Genomic DNA, 20,356 nt, shown 5'->3' with positions numbered 1-20,356 from the left:
TTGCTTTGTCAGGGTAAGGAGGACAGCATCTCTATCAGATGAGCCAGCAGCAATGGTGCAGACAGGTCCTGCCTACAGACTGCCCTGGACAACATCCCAATGGGGGCTGGCTGGTTGTGATGTGGTTCTGCTCTTCTGTGCATTTGCAGCAAACTGACCCATCAAGCCTCCCAGATCACCCTCTGTAGCTCTTCATACTCTCACATGCTACAAAGGCTCTCCTGCAAGATGTCACCTCACAGTATGACTGCAGGCTTACTGTTAACTGATGCCTAAAGGGGTCACCACTTAACACAGTGGCAGCAACTTTGGAAGCTCAAGCCCCACAGTAAAGGATACCCCAGAGACCTCCACCAAACACAGGAGGTCAAGTGTCTGTCCAGGCAGGGGCGTACACCTGGCTCAATCAAGATTGTATGTGTTGGTATTTAAATAATTTTTCCTCAAACAAAGAGGCAACACACATTTGTAAATAAATAATAAGTCTTGGCAAAATCATAAAAATAGAAGAAACATAATAACCACCCATAATTCTAGGACCCAGAAAGAAACTAAGGTTAATGTGCTAGGGAATGTGCTCCCAAGTTTATTTCTCTGCTTACAGTCTGTTTAATGTAGTAATGCAGCAAGAACATTTTCTTTCTGTGTTAAAAAATATTTTATTCATTTTTTAAAGAGAGGGGAAGGAAGGAAAGAGGGAAAGAAACATCGTTGGGTTGCCTCTCCCTCACCTGCAACTGGGGACCTGGCCAGCAACCCAGGCATGTGACCTGACCCAGAATCTAAACGGTAATCTTTCAGTTCACAGGCCAGCGCTTAGTCCACTGAGCCACACCAGCCAGAGCCCAGGATGGGAGGTTTTGCAAGGCTTCAGTGTCCAGAAGATTCCAGGTCCCTGGCCTCACTCCCTTTCCACAGTCCAATCTCCTGTTGAGGTTTCCATTGGCCAAGCCCAACTACAAGCCAGTAGCCCTGGAGACAGGGTGCAGGGGTTGGAGAGGAGGAGATGGGAGGAGCAAATGTGAGCAGGAGACAGCCCCTCGCCTGACCAATGAGCTCTTTGTCACGCTGCTCGCTGTGCTCTCATTCACTTGGAACTGCTCCTCTCACACTGCCTACTTGGATGGTAATAGCCCTTGCCCTGACGTTTTCCCCGTGTCCCCCAAGTTCCTGCACTGCCTATGGGGCTGGATCAAGACTACGTGTTCCTTTCACTCCCACGTCCTCAAGCGAGGCCGCCTGGCGCTGTCCTTGGTGCTGAACCCCTTCAGGCCACCTCATCCCCCCGCTCCACCATATGTCAGCGCTGTTGACTGGTCCACAGTGAACAGGATTCCGGTGATTCTGTGATAAGGGTGAGTGCAGATAACTGACCCTGGGTTTTCCTTGTGCTCATACACGGTCCTGGGAGAGTGGAGGTCTCATCTCCAGCTGCAGCCAGGAGGGAAGAGCCCCGGGGACTCAGCGTCGCCTCCCCCCCCATTACTCTGTTCCCAGTGTCACCTCCAAGCCAGTCTGTGGTGCAGCCACACTCTGCATGACCTCCTTGTCTTTCTCTACCTGTGGATTCCAGTGATGGATTTTGGAACCTGTAGCTGACAGACAAGCTGTGCCATTGTGCTGCACACACACGAAGTCTTCTGGGTTTCATTACATCTGAATATCCTGAACATTGTGGCCCACGAACCATGTTCCTGGACACCTCCCCATAATGTGATCAAATAGGTGACAAAGAATGACGACTGTCTCAATTCCCAGACTTTCTGTCCTGCAGTGGTGTCCGTACTTCATCATTCTTCATTCTTGGGAAGGGCTCCTGCTTTGCTAAGGAGGTCCCCCACCTGGGAACTGCCCTCGTGGTCCTGCACTTAAACAACCAGAGGCTCCAAAGGCTCTCCCTCTAGACCTGCCCCCACCCAGTTAGTTGTACAGGCTCACAATGTTTGGAGTTGCTCCCTCTTCAGTAGTGGAGAATTTCACTCAAATTTCTTATCAATGTCTGTGAATTTGAAAGTCCTCAAGTCGTCCTCAGTTTGAAGCAATAGGAAAAAAGAAAGTAAGAAGAGAGGTTAGGGATTATGGGTGGTAACATGACCACAGGAAGGCTAAGTGCATTGTGCATTGTGACCAAGGGATCAGCCTCCTCAGAAGGGATGGAAATGATCTGGAGGCTCTGAGGGTCACCTGCAGGGTCAGGTTAAGGCACAGTGACTTCAGTTCAGGCCCATGCAGGAGGAACTCTAGTACTACCTCCTTGTAATCTGAGTGCTGTGCCCCTCATCTCATGGGGCTGTTGAGGACAAACATGCCACACAGCAAAGGTTCATTCCATCGATAGGGCTATTCTTACCATATGGACCTGGAGGAAGCTGATAAAGGTTGAGAGAGAAGCATCAGTTTGTTGTTCAGCTTATTTATGCACTCATTGGTCGATTCTTTTATGTGCCTTGATCAGGGATCAAACCTCCAACATTGGTGTATCAGAATGACATTTTAACAGAGTTACCCAGCCAGGGCTTCCCAATTTTTCTTATCGTGGTAAAATACACATAGCATTATACTGAGTATCTTAACCACTTTTAAGTGTACATTTTGGTGGTACTAAGTACATTCATATTGGTAGTGTAACCATCAATACCAATAATTTATAGAACCCTTTTCTTCCAGATTTTATTTATTTATTTTTAGAGAGAAAGGATAGAGGGAGAAAGAAAGGGGGAGAAACACTGAATGGCCCCCATTGGGGACCTGGCCCACAACCCAGGCATGTGCCCTGGCTGGGAATCAAGCCAGAGACCTTTCCATTCACAGGCCAGTGTTCAATCACTGAGCCGTATCAGCCAGGGCTACAACTCTTCTCACCTTGCACAACTGAAACTCTGCCCACGTTAAACAATAACCCCCCATCCTCCCCTCTCCCAGCGCCTGGCAACAACCCTCCTACTCTCTGTCTCTATAACTTTGACTGCTCCAGATACCTCATATAAGTGGAATCATACTTTGTGACTGTCTTTTTGTCTTTTGTGACTGTCTTATTCCACTTAGCATAATGACCTCAAGGTTCATCCATGTTGTAGCACGTGACAGACTTTTTTTTTAACAGTCCATTTTAGTGCACTCTCCGTCCAGGGAGCACGCCCAGACCTTTCCCTTACCCCTCTTCTTCCCTCTCAGGAATGCATCTGCTAAACTCTAGGACCCTACAAGACTTGTAACCTGAGGAACAATGGGCAGCAAAAGTTCGTGCAGGGCTAACTCCCTGAACCTGTCCCCAAGACCCCCTTTTCTCTGACTTTCCAGTAAGCCAAAGCAGCCCCGCCAAGGCTCTCTCCTGTTGCTTCTTCCTTGTTTCACTGTCCCCAGCCTTAATAAACGTACTATGAAAAAGAAAAACCAGTCAATTTCATTCTCCTTAAACCAAAGAGTAGAATGAGTCTTTGGGTGTAAGAGAATTTCTTTTCCCGGGCTCCGTCTCCCCCTAGATTCCGACCCCGCCCCATCCTACGGGCCCGGCCCCATCCCCAACGATTCAGGCCCCGCCCCTTCCCAGGGGTTTGCCCTCCCGGACTGTGGCCCCGCCCCTCTTCAGACTTATGCTCCGCCCTGCAGTCTGTGACCTTTCCCCTCCATCTGGTCCCGCCCCTTCTCCGGCGCCTCGGTTCCGGCTGGAACCACCGAGACGAGACGGCGAGCCTCCAAGCCGCCCAGAAGGGCCGGAAGTCTGTGGGACAGAGGGGGCGCGGGCGTCTAGGCCCGTCTCCAGCGGCGTCGCGCGTTTGGATCCGTCGGCGGTGCTCTGGAAGAGTGAGTCAAGGCGGCGGTCGCACCTTCAGGCGGAACGCCCTCGGCGGACCCCCGAGTCTTCCAGTCTACGGCAGAGCGGGCCCCGCGCTCCCCCGGCCTTTAGTCGAGGAAGCTCGGGAGGAGTGGGCAGCTTGGAAGGGCCGTGAGGGTGGTGGAGCCGCGGCCGCCTTGTCCGCGGAGGCGGGAGGCGTTTGGCCGACTCCCGTAGCCTCTATTGCGGCCTTCCCACCAGCTGGCTCCAGAGGGATCTTGGGCCTCCTTCGTGAATAACCATCCTCGCCGAGAGCCCCCTTTCCCTCCATTTACGGCCCTGGAAGATCTAGACTCAGTGACAGTGGTTGAAAGGGCTGTGTCTTGCGTGGGTAGGAAGTTTGCCTTCTCAGAATTCTGGCTGCCGCTCAGGGCCTACCCTTCTGTGCGGAGACCGGGATCCAGCGCTGGCAGCTGCCTCCTTCCGGTAAGGCCCAGGAGGGGGCCCACCCGACGGTGGTCATTTCTGCCCCGTCAGCCTCACTGTGCCCACGGTCTGGGACGCCCACCTACAAGGCACTTTCTGACCCAGAAGCTCCACTAGGAAGACCAGTCCTCATTCAGACCTACCAGGCGGACAAAGGGGAGGGAGCCAAGTGCATGGGAGGGGATTCCTGTAGCCATCCCTCTTTTCCCAAAGGTTCGTTGTTAGGGTCCTGGCTACTCCGATCTCCAGTCACACGCTTCTTGCTGCCTGTGATCCAGCCCCTTTGCACACGCTGTACCTGCTGCCAGGAGTGCCTTCCCCACCTCCATCGTCTTGGTCTAATTAGCTCCTAGGGAAAGTGACCCCGCAGACTGAGTCAGGGTTTCCTAGTTTAAATGCTTTCAGAGTTCCTTGTGCTTTAGTGCCATCACGGTTGTAATTCTGCATTTATTTGTGTCTATTTAACTTTTCCTCCACTAGACTGTTGCGTGAAGGCAGAGTCCTTGTGCATTGTTCATGCCGCATCCCGTTGCTTGGCTCAAGCCCACACGGCAACCATCCCTTAAGTGTTCGTGGGTAACTCACAGCTGCCACTCACACTGAGACATGACCCAGGCCTTGGGGGCAGATGCTCAAGTGCTGTGGCAGCTTTGATTCTGCTCAGTATCCCTGCTGGAGAATATCTGGAGGTAGAGGTAAAGGACAGGAGAACACTGGGCTCCCTGGACTAGCCTGGGAATCAGGGGTGGGCAGCCTCCAGCATCCTGACCTTTGATCCTTTTTAAACTGTCAACAGGTCTCCCAGCCAGGACACATCGATACTCACTCACGGAGCCTCATGGTAGGAGTCTGAGTACTCTCCATTCCATCACCTGTCCTATGAGGGCCCTGCCACCTCATCTGGTTTCCCACCTTGCCCACTGGGCCTGGGCCTAGACCCTGCCTCAATGCTGCTGGCGCCATCCCCTCCTCCCCCCGGCCCCAACCTGGTGGCCCTTGTCAGACTCAGGCATGCCCATCCCAGAAGTAGAGGGCAGACGTTTGCCCAGATTGGGGTGTGCCTGGTGGTCTGAGGCTCTCAAGGGGAGGGCTGTAGATGTCCAGGGTCTGGGTCCTTCCCCTCCCTCCCTCCCCCCCTTCCCCTTGATTTTAGAGCCAAAGGGGCCTGGCGACTGTCTCAGTCAACCCTGTGGTGCATGTACCTAAGACACACCATGAGGTGGTGCCAGATTGGGGCTGGCACCCAGGAGTCCCTGAGCTGCTGGTGTGTGTCCTTCCAGGAGGCTGTGACATTTGGTGACGTGGCTGTGCACTTCTCAAGGGAGGAGTGGCAGTGTCTGGATCCTGGCCAGAGGGCCCTCTACAAGGAGGTGATGCTGGAGAACCACAGCAGTGTGGCTGGATTAGGTGAGGCTGTAGCTTGGGACCCACCCCCGAGTCATCGGTCAGCACCCACCAAGCCAGGCCTCTGTGCGAGCTGGGGATCTGGAGGCAATGTGGTCAGGCCCTGACCCCATTGGGACGGGTCGTGGTGACCCAGGCAGGCTCCCAGCTTTGCTCTTGTCACATGGTTTAATCCTCACAGGGTGCGTGGACTTCCCGGAGGTAATAAAGCCTCCTTGTTATAAGGAGGCTTTAGTCCACATATAAGGAGATAAAGTCCACACTAGGAATAAGTGTTTCACTGTCTTTTTACTTTGGTAGGAATTTACATGAATGGAATTAATGGAACCTTACAAGTTTTTGGTTGAACTCCCTGTAAAGCTCCTGGGCCCCAGGGGAAGCCCGTCCTTTTTGTTCATGCTTGATGGCCTCACAAGCCTCTGAATTTCTGCTTGTGCCACTTCTGTCTTTTCTAGTTCTTCTACAAGTCAGTGTATTCATTTGGATACTCAGTTTTTAGCGTGTGTTTGTTAGTAATATTCTTTGTTTTTATTTCTAATCTCTGGTGTTGCAGCTGTTCCCTTATGTGAGTTTTTGGCAGTACCTGGATCAGTTTTCCTCAGGATTGCTTGTTCATCTTTCCGAACAGCCAGCTTCTGGCTCTGCTCAGTTTTGGGGAATGGTGTTTGTGTAGGGGGGCAGTCCTTGTTTTCTATTCCATTGAATCCTGCCCTGCCTTAAGTATTTCCTTCCTTTGTGCTTGTATTTGCTATGTGGTTTTGTTCTCAACTTACTGAATTTAATGTTTAGCTCATTTGTTTCTTATTGTTTTTGTTTCTAGTAAATGTATTTAAAGGTATGTTTAAGTATTGCTTCCGTTGCATCCTACACATTTTGACTCAGTAAATTCAGTTGCCAGTTAGTAACTCCTTACTGAATTCCCAAGTGGCAAAAAGATTTGAACTGCCTATTGTGGTAACTTTCATGTCCTGTTGCATTTTGGTTCTGTGTTCTGAGGCTCTGTGGCCTGCATCATGACCCGTTCATGGCTGGCCCACAGATATTTCTCTGAATGTTCCACGTGTGCTTGGAGACAACACGCTTCAGTGTGGGGTCCTGCTTGAACCTGAGGCCTTTGATCTGGGATCTCTCTGCCTGCCCTTCTCCACCCCCATGGCCAGAAACCTGAGGGAAGCTCCAACCACTGGGCCCTGAGAAGGGCTGGGAGCTCACCATGCTGCTGCCCCATAGCCTGGGGCTGGTGGCCCCGGAAGGGGGGTGCCAGGTGAGGGCCCACAGGCCTTTGCCACTCCCCGGGCTACCTAGGCTCCCTCGCTTTGTGGAAGGGTGCAAGACTGGGGGCCACCAGGTGATGATTGGACCTGAGTGCCTTCTGATTTAAAACGGGTTCATTTGTTGGTTTATTTTTGTTCTTCCATTTTGTTTCTTTTAAAGATTTTTTATTTACTGACTTCAGAGAGAGAAAGGAGGGGAGAGGGAGAGAGAAAAACACGGATTTGTCGTTTCACTTACTGATGCACTCCCTGGTTGTTCTCGTATGTGCCCTGACTGGGAGTTGGACCCACAACCTTGGCACACTGGCACAAGGTTCTCACGAAGTGAGCTACCGGGCCAGGGCTTTTTTTTTTTTTTTTTTTTTAATTAAATGACAGTTAATTTAGGCCAAGCTGATGTCATATGCTGGGCAGCAAGATTTCACATGTTCTTGCCTTGTTTCTTAACCCCTATCTCTTGGACTGTGCCTGAACTGAGGGGTGCAGTGGCCGTGCCTGGCTTTTCTCTTCCTGGGGCAGAGCAGCCTGTTCTTGGCAAACTGTTGGGTGACAGGTGTCCTGGGGCCTTGAAGCAGAAGGGAATCAGCTGGGAGTCCAGGCATGCCTCAGTGTCCAGACCCCAGAGCTGGGCTAAACCAGACAGAGAGAGTCCCTGTGCCTAGACCCTCACCCTGTGATGCTTTCATAGACCCTGCCTGCGCCCAAGCAGCCCCCTACCCCTTTACTCTTGGAATCCGGGGGGCACTGACCCTGAGCCGTGTTCCCAGCAATGCCAATATGCTTTCCTTTGTCCCCATGACAGCAGGATTTCTGCTCTTCAAGCCTGAGCTGATCTCCCGGCTGGAGCAGGGGGAGGAGCCATGGGTCCTTGACCTGCAGGGAACTGAGGGGAGAGAGCTGCCAAGGACCCCTCAGACAGGTGAGGTATGGGCCTGTGGCAGAGAACCTGTGCCTGGGGAGGTGGACTCCAGGGTTCAGTATGCAAGTTTGATTCAAAACCACATTTTATTCAGTTTCTAATCTTAACAATACCCTTATCAATCAGAGATGTAAACATGGGTGCAAGGGAAGCAGTGAACTTGGTTTTGAGCAGCCTCCCAGGGACAGTTGCACTCCCTCCAGAGCTTCTCGGGGCCCTGGGTGATGCCAGCTTCTGAGATCCGGCTCTGGGGCTGCTGTGACAAAGCATGACGGGCTGGAGGCCAGAGGCCAGAGGCCCAACTCAAGGCGTTGGCAGTGTTGGGTCCTCTGAAATCTGTAGGGGAGGCTCTTTCCTGCCTCTTCCAGGTTCTGGTGGCCCCAGGTGTTCTCTGGGTGTGGCCACACCACCTCGGTCCTCTGCCATCACAGTGCACTGTCCCCATGTCTCTCTGTCTGAGGACACCACTCACATTGGGTGAGAGCCCTGGGTACTTCAGTGTGACCTCATCAGAACTAACTTCATCGGCACAGTCCCGTTTGTAAGTAAGTTCATGTTTTGAGATCGTGGGCTGGAGCTTCAGCCCACCTTTCAGGGGCACAGTCAGACCATAGCAGGGACCTCCCATTTAGGCTCCTTTCTTACCCTTCTTGGGAAGGAGTAAAGGGACAGACCAGCCTGGTTAAAACCCAGCCCCCAGTAAACATTTCCAAGGAGGGGCAGATTTCAAAGGGGGCACCATGGCAGGAGAGCCAGCTGGAGTGGGCTGAGCTCCTTAGTGGTTCCCATGCAGTGGATGGCCTTCCTGTGGTTAGGTGACAGGAAGGCATTCCTGCAGTGAGACCTAGAGCTGCTTGCGGGCCTGAGCACACAGGACAGCCTGTGGATGAAAATTTGTGGAATGTGTTAGCAAGTGTAGTTGCCTAAGTCAGTTGGTGCAGTTGATATCCCAGGATCCTCCCCAGGGCCTGCAGCTGCCCCGACACCACCACTCCTGCCCCAGGACTTGAGGCCCCCTGGGGGCTTCTTGGGATGAGTCATAGTTGCTGTGGTGAGCACAGAATTCAGTTGGAGTGAGGACTACAGTAGGTCAGAGTTCACGAGCACTAACCCAGCTTCCACTTGCCCCGAGGTGATAGAGCAGTCAGGGGCCTGATGGATCCCAGAAGAGTAGAGGCAGGTCCATGTGACACCACCTGAGCGTGTTGACCAGCCCTGCTCTTGGGCATGGGTGGAACACGCATCCTTCCGTTTTCTCTGGCAGGTGCTTTAAATTGGGGTGAGGTCATCCTGCAGGTGTGGCCTTGAGTTATTAGAAGCCACATTAGTGTTTTCTCCTTACAGACCCAGGGAGAGGCCTGCTTGAGGAAGGCTCAGAGAAGACTGGCTGGGCTGGGTCTTTGTCAGAGGAATGGTCCCTTGTAAGTGGGGACAGGAAGAGATGGGCCGTGCTGTGTGCAGGTGTCACAAGGGCCTGAAAGGAGGGAACATGTGCACTCTGAGCCAGACAGGAGGCCGGTGACTGTGGAAGGCTGGTGCTGGGGACGTGGCAAGACCTTCATGATGTAACTGCCGGTTACTGACTGGACTATAGGAGAGAGGGAGGCGGACTCCAGAGCAGCTGGTTGGCAGTGTCGCTGAGGCTGTGGCTGCTGAAGCACAGCAGGAGGCCCAGGGCTCGTGGCTGGGCTGGCAGTGCAGCTGTCCCTGGCTGCTCGTCATGGCTGTTCCTCCTTCACGGCTGTTCGTAGGGGCCTCTGCACTGAAGCGGCAGGCGGAGGGCAGCAGTGCTTGTCTGTTTTCTATCTCTGTGGCTGCTCTTGCCGTGTTGAAGGAGCAGGTTTGCCAAGGTTGTGTTTGTGCAGAGAAAGAGAAAGTGAGGACCAGGGAGGAGATGTCCCCCATCTTAAGGGTACAGAGATATTGAGAGGGTGTGTGTTTAGGGAAACAGAACTTGGTCCATTCCTGTGTGTCATTAGCTGCGTGACCATGGGTGAGTAACCTAATCTCTCTGAGCCGTGAGCCCCTTATCCACTCTTGACCCCACTGGGTTGTTGTGAAGACCAGTGGCAGGAGGGAGCAGGAGCTGTCCTTGCGCACAGATGCACAGTGTGGCAGCCCCTTCCTCGCGCTGGGACTGACAGAGACGTAGGCTGCTGCGGCTGGGTGGAGACAGCACTGGTGTGAGGAGCCAGCGGAGCCCTGTCACTGGGCCCTGGGCTTCACTGTGGGACAGCAGCGGGCTAATGATGGCCCTGGATATGATTAGGGACAACAGGGTCTGACTTCAGCAAAGGCACTTCCTGGGATTGCAGAGTAGGAAAGAGGCTGACACTTATGTGGAGAATCCAGAGGGAAAGTGGATTTGAGGAGGGCCTTGTAGGGACAGACGGGGTAGGCAGAACCCCCAGAAACACATAGGAAGCAGATGTCCATATGGGGAAGGTAAGGGGCAGACTGACCAGGGACATGATCAGGTGTGATTTCTGTGGAGGGAGTGGCCTGTTGGCTGCTGGAGGAAGCAAAGTGCAGCCCTTGGGTCTTGCTCAGAAACCCACCCAGGAGACAGGCCGGGGCCCAGCCCTTCGGGCTCACCATTATATGACCCTTAATAGCTCTCCTGCCTCGACTATCTCAGTACCTGCTCATCCCTCTGCTTATAGCTCAAACTCCCTCTTTCTTCCTTACTCTCCACCTCCTTTGACCTCTCAGGCTAATCCTGCCTCTCACAAAACCCCCCACCCTCTCAGGTTCACTTTCTTTTTTGTGGACTTCCTCACAGTTTCCCCATAGGATGAACCTCTGCTGGTATAGCCCCCTTGTGGGAGGGTGGCTATTAGCACTCACCTGAGTACACTGTGGTTGAATCAATTTGTGAAGCAAAAAGTATGAATGAAACCAAATTTTGAGAACTGTCAAAGGTGTCAACTTTCCATGGTGTCTTTGCACGTGGGGTGGCCTGGGAGGGAACTCAGTTCCTGGGGAGGACCTCCCCCCAAGCCTTTGTCCTTTGTCTGAGCTCAGGAGAAAGAGCCTTATTCTTCCTGTATGTTTCAGATTCTGCAATTAGCACTGATGGTGGGCAGGCCCATGAGGATGTATACATACTGAAATCAGAGTCCCTGGCAGCAATGGTCAAAACCCCACCACGTGATTCTCCTCAGAGTCCCTGCTTCGGAGATACTTCTGTTTCTGAGGTCTGGCTGGAGAGTAAACCGAGCTCTCTCTTCCAGAAACACCACTTGCACACAGGAACTGTGGCTGCCAGGAAGATCTCCACCCAGGAGGATGTGCAGGGCTGTGGCAGCATGGGTTGTCAGCCTGATAAAAGTCAGGGGGTTGCTGCAGATGGGATATCCCTAAGATGCGATGTGTGTGGCAGGGGTTTCATATTCACAACTCTGCTTCACGAAGTTAACATACAGAGGAAACTGAACAGATGTCAAGAGTGCCGAGAAACGTTATCTGATTGTCCACAGGGGAAACATCAAAGTAACTGCCATGGGGAGAAGCCATATGAGTGTGAGGAATGTGGGAAAGTCTTCAGGCTGTGTTCACAGCTTAATCAGCATCAGAGAATCCACACAGGAGAGAAACCATTCAAATGCATTGAGTGTGGAAAGGCCTTTCGCTTGAGCTCAAAACTTATTCAGCATCAAAGAATTCATACTGGAGAGAAGCCCTACAGGTGTGAGGAGTGTGGGAAAGCCTTTGGTCAGAGCTCCAGCCTCATCCACCATCAGAGGGTGCACACGGGAGAGAGGCCCTATGGATGTCGTGAGTGTGGGAAGGCCTTCAGCCAGCAGTCTCAGCTGGTCAGACACCAGCGGACTCACACTGGAGAGAGGCCCTACCTGTGCCAGGAGTGTGGGAAGGCCTTCAGCCAGAGCTCAACCCTGGCCCAGCACCAGCGGATGCATGCTGGGGAGAAGCCTTCAGTTCCAAGAACACTGGATGGTGCCGGCCTCGTTGCTCACCAGAGAACCCATGCTGCAGAGAAACCGTTCAAGTGTGATGAGTGTGGGAAGGCTTTTAGGTGGGTCTCTCGCCTTAGCCAGCATCAGCTAACTCACACCGGAGAGAAACCATATAAATGCAACAAGTGTGCAAAAGCCTTTGGTTGTAGCTCACGGCTTATTCGCCACCAAAGAACTCACACTGGAGAAAAACCATTCAAATGTGATGAGTGTGGGAAGGGCTTTGTTCAGGGCTCACACCTGATTCAGCACCAGAGAATTCACACAGGAGAGAAGCCCTATGAGTGTAGTGACTGTGGAAAAGCCTTCAGCCAGAGCTCAAGCCTCATTTACCATCAGAGGATCCACAAAGGGGAGAAGCCCTACGAGTGCCTGGAGTGCGGAAAAGCCTTCAGTATGAGCACACAGCTCACAATCCATCAGAGGGTTCACACCGGGGAGAGGCCCTATAAATGTGGTGAGTGCGGGAAAGCCTTCAGTCAGAACTCAACCCTTTTCCAACACCAGATAATTCATGCTGGAGTGAAGCCCTATGGATGCAGTGAGTGTGGGAAAGCCTTCAGTCGGAGCTCATACCTCATCGAGCACCAGAGGATTCACACACGAGCCCAGTGGTACCATGAATACGGGGGCACCCTGGAGGGTCCTACCCATGTGAGCCGTAAAAAAGTTAACACTGTAAAGAAACTACACAAATGTAATGAATGTGAGAAAATATTCAGATGGCGCTCGCATCTAATTATACATCAGAGGATTCACACTGGAGAGAAACCTTATAAATGTACCAAATGTGGCAAAGCCTTTAATCGGAGCTCTAGGCTCACTCAGCATCAGAAGACTCACACAGAATAGACCACACACCTCTGTAAATGCACTTGTATGTAAGGGAGAATAAACCCACAGCCTTAACATACTTGTTTTATATGGGATCATTGATATTGACAAATTGGAATGATATTGACAAGTTTTAAAGATTTAAAATTGTTCTTTTAAGAAAGGACATCCAAGTTCATACAAAGTATGTGTTGTATTTGCTAGAGTGTTTGACCTTATCCCACTCAGTAAAGCCTGTGCCCCTCGCATCAGGGTGCCCACACATAGAGTTCTGAGTACACAGAGGAAAGACCGGGTTCTGTGGCCGAGGCCTAAGAGCCCCGTGAGCTCCGCCATGTGAGATGCTCAGTGTCTTCAGCACCAGTTACTCAGACTGGCTTCAGCAGCAAGGATGTGTGAGCTCACGTGCACAGAAGTCCAGAAGAGGCATTACCGGAATTTCCTTCTGCCTTCACCTAAGTCCTTTCCTTCCTGCATCAGCAGCCCAGGCAGGCAGCCACCCAGCATCCAGTTGAGTTTCTAGATGGGTCAGCCACTCGTGAATTGGACCAACAGGCTGGGACCATGTCCATTCACTTTGTCTCACAGAGTATTTAATTAAGGCCCCGGGGGCCATAGGATAATGCAGACCTGCATCATTGACTCCAGCCCTGCCCAGGGTCCTGGATTCACCAGCTGTGAATGAGTCTGGGGCTAGGAGTCCCGTTCAGAGAAGCTGCTGCCCAGGGCCACCCACTTGAGACCTGCTGACCTTTGGAGTCATTGTTATAGTCACAGAAGTGATATTTGAGAGACCCCCATCCCAGCAGAGAGGCTCAGTTATCTCACATGTGGACAGATAGACCAGAGAGCACAGGTCACCTGACGATCTCTTGCAACACTTGATTTGGGTCACTTGATTTGCATTGGTATGGTATTGGTACGGCCCATGGGCAGGGCCCCAGGACCTTGCTGCTTCAATCACCATGCACCGCAGAGCCTGTAGCAGACTATGGATTGTGTTAGGTGAAGGAAATGCTTGCTGATTCCTGTGTGTTTGCATCAGGAGGTTCCAGAGCTTTCTTGTGAAGTTGGGAGCAGCAGAGTTGGAGATGGTCAAGTCCATGGGAGTTTGTTTCTCCAATACGTGGGGGGGGGGTGGGGGGGGGTCTTGACCCTGCACCTGGTCAGCATGATTGCCAGCCGATGCTGTCCCCCATTTGGTGCCAGGACAGCATGAAGTCAGTGTGGTTCCCTCTCCAGTCGCTCCTGTTCTGCCCAGGACTTGTACCTGGAAGGGTCAGTGCCAGAGCATCTGGCACTTCTGTGTATTTTTCAGAGGTTAGGGTCATTGTGTCCCTGCCTCAGCTACCGTATTTAGCCAGGTGGTCACTGCTGGCACATCTGGACAGGTGGGCCAAATATTTAAGGGCCTTACATATTTTAGGCCAGCCAACAATAGGATGAGAGCCAAGGTTCTCAGTGGACAGGCCACACTCCTGCCATCTGCTGGCACTTAGCATTGTCACACACTGGAGGGCCTCTCCATCAGACCCCACTTTCCTGGTTTCCTTCTGAGTGATGAGGGACAAAGGGGTGAAGACGGGTTTTACAGACTCCTCCCTGGGCACAATACTCTTTCTCTGAACAGTAACCACAGGACAGGCAAGAAGGCAGAGCCTTCCACCTTAAATCTACTTCAGCACCTACGTCTCTCTGGATAGTGCGATCCTGGATCCAGTGCTGGTGAACTGTGGCCTGTGGGCCAAACCCAGTCCATGTTCTGCTTTTGTGTGGTGTGTTAACCAAACACTGAGGCCATTAAGACTGGGTGGCTTGAATGCTTTCAGTCTCTGCCAAGCAGACTAGAAGTTCAGCTAGTCATTTCCTGCAAATGCACCTCTCACAGCCAGCCAGGCTTCCCAAGTAAGCCAACTGCTTGAGCTGTGGTCAGCCAGTTTCCGTGCTTTGCCTCCATCTTCATGAAAACCTCCCCCTATCCCTCCACAGAGTGCTTGGTTTGGCACTGGTCGATTCCAACCCACGTTTGCTCAAGGAAAGTCTTCAAAATTGTGGTGTACCTCAGTTTACCTTTTAGCAGCACTAAGAATGGTTTTACATTTTTAAGTGACGGGGGAACAAAATGCAATTTTTGTGACATTTGAAAATTCTGTTGAAGTTAAATTTCAGTGTGTGGTTTGTTTACTTAAATGTTGCAGTACAACTGAGAATTCAACAGCATTTACCCCAAGCCCTGCACTCCAGTGGGAAATACCAGCTGCAGTGCAGGAGGAGGAGCGTCTTAGCTGTGTCCGTGTGAAAAGGGTGTGCATCAGCACTGGGTCGCTGGGCCGGACAGAAGGGTTGTGGGCTGCCGTGGGGCCATGTATGTTTTGGAATATTCTGTCCTGCTTTCAATCTACGTTTCCCAAATTGGGCTTCAGTAAACATAACAGTAAACTCATTTTAAGGATTTCCAGAACTGTTTCAGAGTAGGTTTTAAAATATTTTGAACTTCTCTTTTTGGAGTCAATAAATTAAACCCACAATTTTGACCCGAAATTGCTTTCATTCTCATTTATTAAACTTTGATTTATGACATTGGATGGTAACTATTTTGAGGTTTCTTGAAGCTTCCTCGAGTGTTGAGAGGGAGAGCAGAGCCCATGTGGGTTTACACACCCGTGTCCCTCACAGCTCAGGAAATGTTTGTTGAAGGAAGGAATGATGCATTTGGGAAGTATTCAGCTTTAAGATCAAGTCAGAGACCCATGAAAGACAACTAACCATTAAGAGCTTTCACAGAGACCTAATAAGGTCAACACAACTGAGAGGTAATTTTCCTGAGAGGTAATCACATTGCTCTCTGTGCAAGGCCCATGTACAAAGGTGGATGAGGCCAGCACCTGCCCCAAGTCTGGGTTCATGGTGACCTACTTACCTACCACCAGAGGGTGGACAGTCCCCTCCACAGCCTGGGGTAGTCATGGGTGCACAGGATCTCACCCCAGCATGGCAAGAACTGGGCCCAGGAAGGTGTTCCCATTAAGAGCTGCCACCCACCTGCCACCTGGTTTTGTGGTTCTGGAGCTAAAAGAATGGCTTCTTTTTTTCCCCCTGGCCAGGTGGTTCAGTTGGTTTGAACATCGTTCCATACACCAAACATTTGTGGATTTGATACCTGGTCAGGGTACGTATCTTAAGTTGTAGGTTCCATCCCTGGTTGGGGCACATACGGGAGGCAACCAATCAATGTATCTCTCACATAGATGTTTCTCTCTCCCTTCCTCTAAAAGCAATAAACATGTCTTTGGACCCTGGCTGGTGTGGCTTAGTGGATTGAGTGCCGTCCTGCAAACCAAAAGGGTTGCCAGTTCAATTCCCAGGCAGGGTACATGCCTGGGTTGCAGGCCAGGTCCCCAGTGGGGGTGTGAGAGGCAGCCAATTGATGTATCTCTTTCATGTCAATGTTTCTTTTCCTCTCTTCCTATTTCTTTAAGTAAATAAAATTATTTATTTATTTATTTTTTAGAGGGGAAGGGAGAAAGAGAGGGAGAGAAACATCAATGTGTGGTTGACTCTCACATGATCCCTACTGGGGACCTGGCCTGCAACCAAGGCATGTGCCCTGACTGGGAATCGAACCGGTGACCCTTTGGTTCATAACCTGTGCTCAATCCACTGAGCTACACCAGCCAAGGCCAATAAATAAAGATCTTAAAAAAACACACACACACATAGTGGGTGAGGAATTAAAAAAAACAATGCCAATAATTTTAAGGAGGAAACAGATTTGTTTTCACTTAGGTATTCATTGGTTGATTCTTGTAGGTGCCCTTACAGGATTGCACCCACATCCGTGGTTTATTGGGATGTTCTAAACAACTGAACTAGCTGGCCAAGGCCAAGAATGGTTTTTATTATTTTTACCGTACTTTTTAGAGAGAGGGAGGGAGGAAGAGAGGGAAACATGTGGTTGCTTCTTGTGCACCCCCAACTGGGGACCTGGCCTATAACCCCGGCATGTGCCCTAGACCAGGAATCAAACTAGCGACACTTTGATTTGAAGGCCAGTGCTCAACCACAGCCACGCCAGCCAGAGTAAGAACGGTTTTTACGTGGTTGCAAACAAGTGTTTTGTGACACCTGAAATGAAAATTTCAATGCCTGTGAAAAATTTATTGGAACATGATCATGCCCATTTATTAGCCTACTGTCTCTGCTCACAACCTATGGTGTCAGAGCTTACAGAATCGTCATGACCTGGAACACTCAAGTACTCACTGTCTGGCCCTGCATAAAAATGCCCTCCAAGCCCTGAGCTAGAGCACATGGGTGAGAAGGCCCACCCTGCTGGCCTGCAAATCTGTGGCCTACAGCTGAAAGGGCCCTTCTCAAGTCGGGTTGCAGCTGCTTCCACAAACCTGGAATTTCCGCATCAGAAAGGGAAGAGCTCATCCCAAGACTAGGTACAGGTCTGTGCAGCTCCAGGCTGCGTGTCAGCTTTGGAGGGAAGGGCTGCCCCAGAGCTGCTGTGGGTAGCAATCAGGGCCACACGTCCTGAGCTGTTGCTCCTGAACACATGACAGAGGGAACAACGCCCTCTGGTGGGCCGGCGGCTAGTGGGTTAGCAGAGCACTATCCCCCCACTTACCTGGAACCTGGTGGGGGTGGAGATGGGAACAGATAGCATGTGACCGGATGTGTCTCTGAAGGGCCCAGACCCAACCCAGAAGAGTGTGCTGACTCTCCAGGGGCCCTCAGAGTGGATTACCAGAGTGGACACATCAACACAGCCATGCAAACAGGCCGGCAACCCTGGCTGGGCACACAAGGGGTCTCAGCCTGCCTGCCTGCCTGCCCACCTTCTGCTGCAGGTACTGCTGAGAGGCTCACAGTGGGTTCTGAAAGACAGGTCGTCCTCCTCCATCAGGTCCCTCACACCTGGGTGGCCTAGAAGGCACCTCTCCTCAGTCACCAGGTGCATGATTTAGAACTACAAAGCCCCAGCCACAAGGCCCCTCGGTGGCAGTGAAGCTTGGAGCACCATTCTGGGGTACACAGGCCAGGTTCCAACCCCAGGTCTCCATTTCTGGTTGCACCGAATGAATGTGGCTAGTAATGTTGCACACCAGGAGCCCCCGAGTTGCAGTAGCTTTCAACACTAAATGTGTGTCCTCCCTCTGGAACGAGCAGCCCAAGCTGCCTAAAACACCTGCCCTCGAGGTGCCAGGAAAGGCCCCTGCTCCCCTCCTGCTCTCAACACAGCACGCAGTGGGATCGTTCTAAAACAGCTGTCAGGGTGCGGCCTGCCCTCAGTGCCCCTCACTCCCCTCCACCTCAGTTGCCCTCTGCCAGAGGTGGGCCTCCCTTGCCCCTTTCAAGTCCTTGCCCACACACCGCATCTTCCAGGAGGCCCACCCTATGACCCACTGTGAAATGACAGTGCAGTTCTCCCCTGGCCCAGCCCCCATCCCTTGGCTTCTATTTTCTGCTTCTTTTACAATCCACTAACGAGCTATACCATTTATTTGTTATGTGCTTTACAATGTCTTCCCCTCCCCATTACAGTGTTGGCTCCATGAGGTCAAGGATTTAAGACAGGAGAAAGAAATGTCCACACTGAAACACAGCGTTCACAGAAGCAAATGAGCAGAGTGATCAGGTTCCACATGGAGACCTGCAAAAGGAGCTCGGCATCTGCGCCGAGGCATTGGCCTGGAGCAGTGGGTACCCTCACCTAGCAACAATGCCAGTGGCCAGGGGGCAGGTGTGCAGGTGACAGCAGTTGGGAAGATACGACTTTATAGTTGCTCTACTTCCAAGTTGGGGAGAGAAACTGCTGTTTTTTTCCATCAAACTGAGAATGACATGTTGCAGTCCCACGCTCTCACTGAAGAGTGCCTCCTGGGCAGGGTGAGCTTCACCTTGGAGATATCTGAGCAGCTGTCCCCAGGTGACCAAAACAACCGGGCACGCGGGTCAGTCCTGTAGTTTGTGCTCGCACTTCTTTTCCAGGTCGGCCATCTCCTTCAGCATCAGGGCCACGCTATACCGAAGCTCCTGGAACTTGGCTGTGGGGACCTCAAAGCGGTATGTTGACCCATCTGAAAGCATCAGCTGCATGAGGACGCTTGGCTGCAAGGAGCGGGCCAGGGCACTGGTGGAGATTGCCACATCCACCCTCCAACGGAAGTAGGCAACATGGGGCAGCCAGGCCCCCTGCTGCCTGGCAACAGAGTCAAGGAGAGGCCGCTGGCTCCCAAATACCACACTGGCCAAGTCCGTTACCAGGTCTTGGGGGATGGAGAGCTCCTGGAGCTGGCCCTTGAAGGTGTCGGGCTTCAGGCTGGCCGGGGGCAGCCGGAGGGCCTGTTGGAGCAGCGTGTGGGTGCCAGCAAGCAGGGCCCCCAGCCGTTCCTCTGACAGGTGTGCACCAGTTCCGAGGCGCTGCACAGCCTCACGGCAGTCTTCTCCCTGCAGGCTGCTGACCACCAGCTTCAGCAACTTCCTGAATGTGCCCCTGTCCAGGTCTCCCAAGAGCCGGGGCATTGCTGCCACCTCTGGGGGGGGCTGGGCCCCCAGAAAACTCACCTGGCCACTGTGACTGTCACCAGGGTGATGCAGGTATGGAGCTGCAGCCCCCACAGCAGACATTGCTACTGCCTCCTTTTTGATCAGCTAGCCCAGAGGCAGGTCCCAGATGCAAATGCCTGGAGGGGTGGAGAGAAGCCCAGTGACTGAGTAGTTTTCACCTTGAAGACACTGACAGTGTGAACCACTGATGACAGCCCATGTGATGGGAGGCACCTTGGGAGCAGGGGGTCCCGGGAAGAGGGGAGGCAGGAGTTGGCAGGGGAGACAGGGAAGGGAGCGCAGAGCCAGGGAGAAGAGTGGCCACCGGGTCCGGAGAAAGGAGCTGACAGAGGCGGACCCGCTCCGAGTCCTGCCACGGCCTCGCTGCGGCGCCCTGGACACCCGAAGTGCGCGCAAGTCGCGGACAGCGCCCTGCGGCCCCAGCCCAGGCTGCGCGGGCCCGCGCGTTACTGTCGCGGACAGGTTTCCTGCCTCCAGAGCCCCCGGGCGCGGTGACCAAGGGTCCGCGTCCAGGTCAGCTACCCCCACTCCCAACCTCACCCACTGCGTCCCCAGGCCCGAGGCGCCCCCCACCTGCAACGCGCGCTCTGGAGCAGAGCGGCCGGACCGCGGAGAGTAATGGGCCGGCCGGAAGCGGGGCCCGGCCGGGAGGCGACTACAAAGATTTCCGGGAAGCTCTAGGACACCGGGAGTAGACGGCCGTCGGTGATCCGCGGGCCCCCACGCATTCCCCCACAGGGTATTTTCTTTGTCACGGAGAGAAAAGGAAATAAAGACAGGGTTGTGCAGCCTTGGCCCGGGAAGAGAGAGGCGCGTGAGGTGGGCCCAGCTACGCTCGAACGGCAACGCGGGGCCTGGAACGGAGCGTCGGCGGGAGGCCGAGCTCCAGCTGCCGCCGGCGGCCGACCACCAGTGCCCTCCCGCGCCGCGCCTCTCTCCGGGCGACCGCGGCCGCAGGAGTCCTCTGTGGTCCTAGAGCGGCCCCGGAAGTGCCTGGCGGAGCGGCGCAGCCGTTTCCGGCCCCCTCGGTCTTTAGAGGGCGAGACGCCGCCGGGAGGCCCTGCTCCGCGCAGCGCAGTCCCGCCTCTTCCGTGTGGCCCCGCCCCCGCCC

General features: G+C 53.0%; 2 protein-coding genes across 7 annotated transcripts; one reads left to right on the top strand and one right to left on the bottom strand.

The window, feature by feature from the left end:
• The first annotated feature begins 3,701 nt into the window (after positions 1 to 3,701).
• Positions 3,702 to 15,247, top strand: ZNF7 (zinc finger protein 7). 6 transcript variants are annotated; one of them, XM_036031600.1, is made up of 6 exons: positions 3,702 to 4,166; positions 4,742 to 4,956; positions 5,058 to 5,102; positions 5,542 to 5,668; positions 7,742 to 7,858; positions 10,916 to 15,247. In XM_036031600.1, the coding sequence occupies exons 3-6, from the start codon at positions 5,100 to 5,102 to the stop codon at positions 12,685 to 12,687; spliced, it is 2,019 nt and encodes a 672-aa protein (XP_035887493.1). In that variant the 5' UTR covers positions 3,702 to 4,166; positions 4,742 to 4,956; positions 5,058 to 5,099; the 3' UTR covers positions 12,688 to 15,247. The 6 variants fall into 6 exon arrangements, with proteins under 6 accessions (XP_035887493.1, XP_028389519.1, XP_035887494.1 ...); XM_036031601.1 differs by having other exon boundaries at positions 4,146 to 4,261; positions 4,742 to 4,950; XM_036031602.1 differs by having other exon boundaries at positions 4,146 to 4,261; positions 7,745 to 7,858.
• Positions 15,248 to 18,488: 3,241 nt separating this feature from the next.
• On the bottom strand, positions 18,489 to 20,219 carry COMMD5 (COMM domain containing 5). The gene is made up of 2 exons (XM_028533784.2): positions 19,819 to 20,219; positions 18,489 to 19,361 (listed from the first exon to the last, which is right to left on the bottom strand). The coding sequence occupies exon 2, from the start codon at positions 19,303 to 19,305 to the stop codon at positions 18,631 to 18,633; it is 675 nt and encodes a 224-aa protein (XP_028389585.1). The 5' UTR covers positions 19,306 to 19,361; positions 19,819 to 20,219; the 3' UTR covers positions 18,489 to 18,630.
• Between the last annotated feature and the right edge of the window lie 137 nt (positions 20,220 to 20,356).

Source organism: Phyllostomus discolor, chromosome 7 (genome assembly GCF_004126475.2).
Source record: "Phyllostomus discolor isolate MPI-MPIP mPhyDis1 chromosome 7, mPhyDis1.pri.v3, whole genome shotgun sequence".
Lineage (NCBI taxonomy): Eukaryota > Metazoa > Chordata > Mammalia > Chiroptera > Phyllostomidae > Phyllostomus > Phyllostomus discolor.
Note: the sequence above shows the minus strand (reverse complement) of the source record. Positions and strands in the feature narration are given on the sequence as shown.

Bases quoted from the DNA above. Each gene is read 5' to 3' on its own strand.
- ZNF7 (XM_036031600.1), top strand. The intron at 5,669-7,741 runs GTGAGGCTGTAG...TCCCCATGACAG, and splicing joins CAGCAGTGTGGCTGGATTAG to CAGGATTTCTGCTCTTCAAG. The intron at 7,859-10,915 runs GTGAGGTATGGG...TGTATGTTTCAG, and splicing joins GCCAAGGACCCCTCAGACAG to ATTCTGCAATTAGCACTGAT.
- COMMD5 (XM_028533784.2), bottom strand. From the start codon at position 19,305: ATGTCTGCTGTGGGGGCTGCAGCTCCATACCTGCATCACCCTGGTGAC.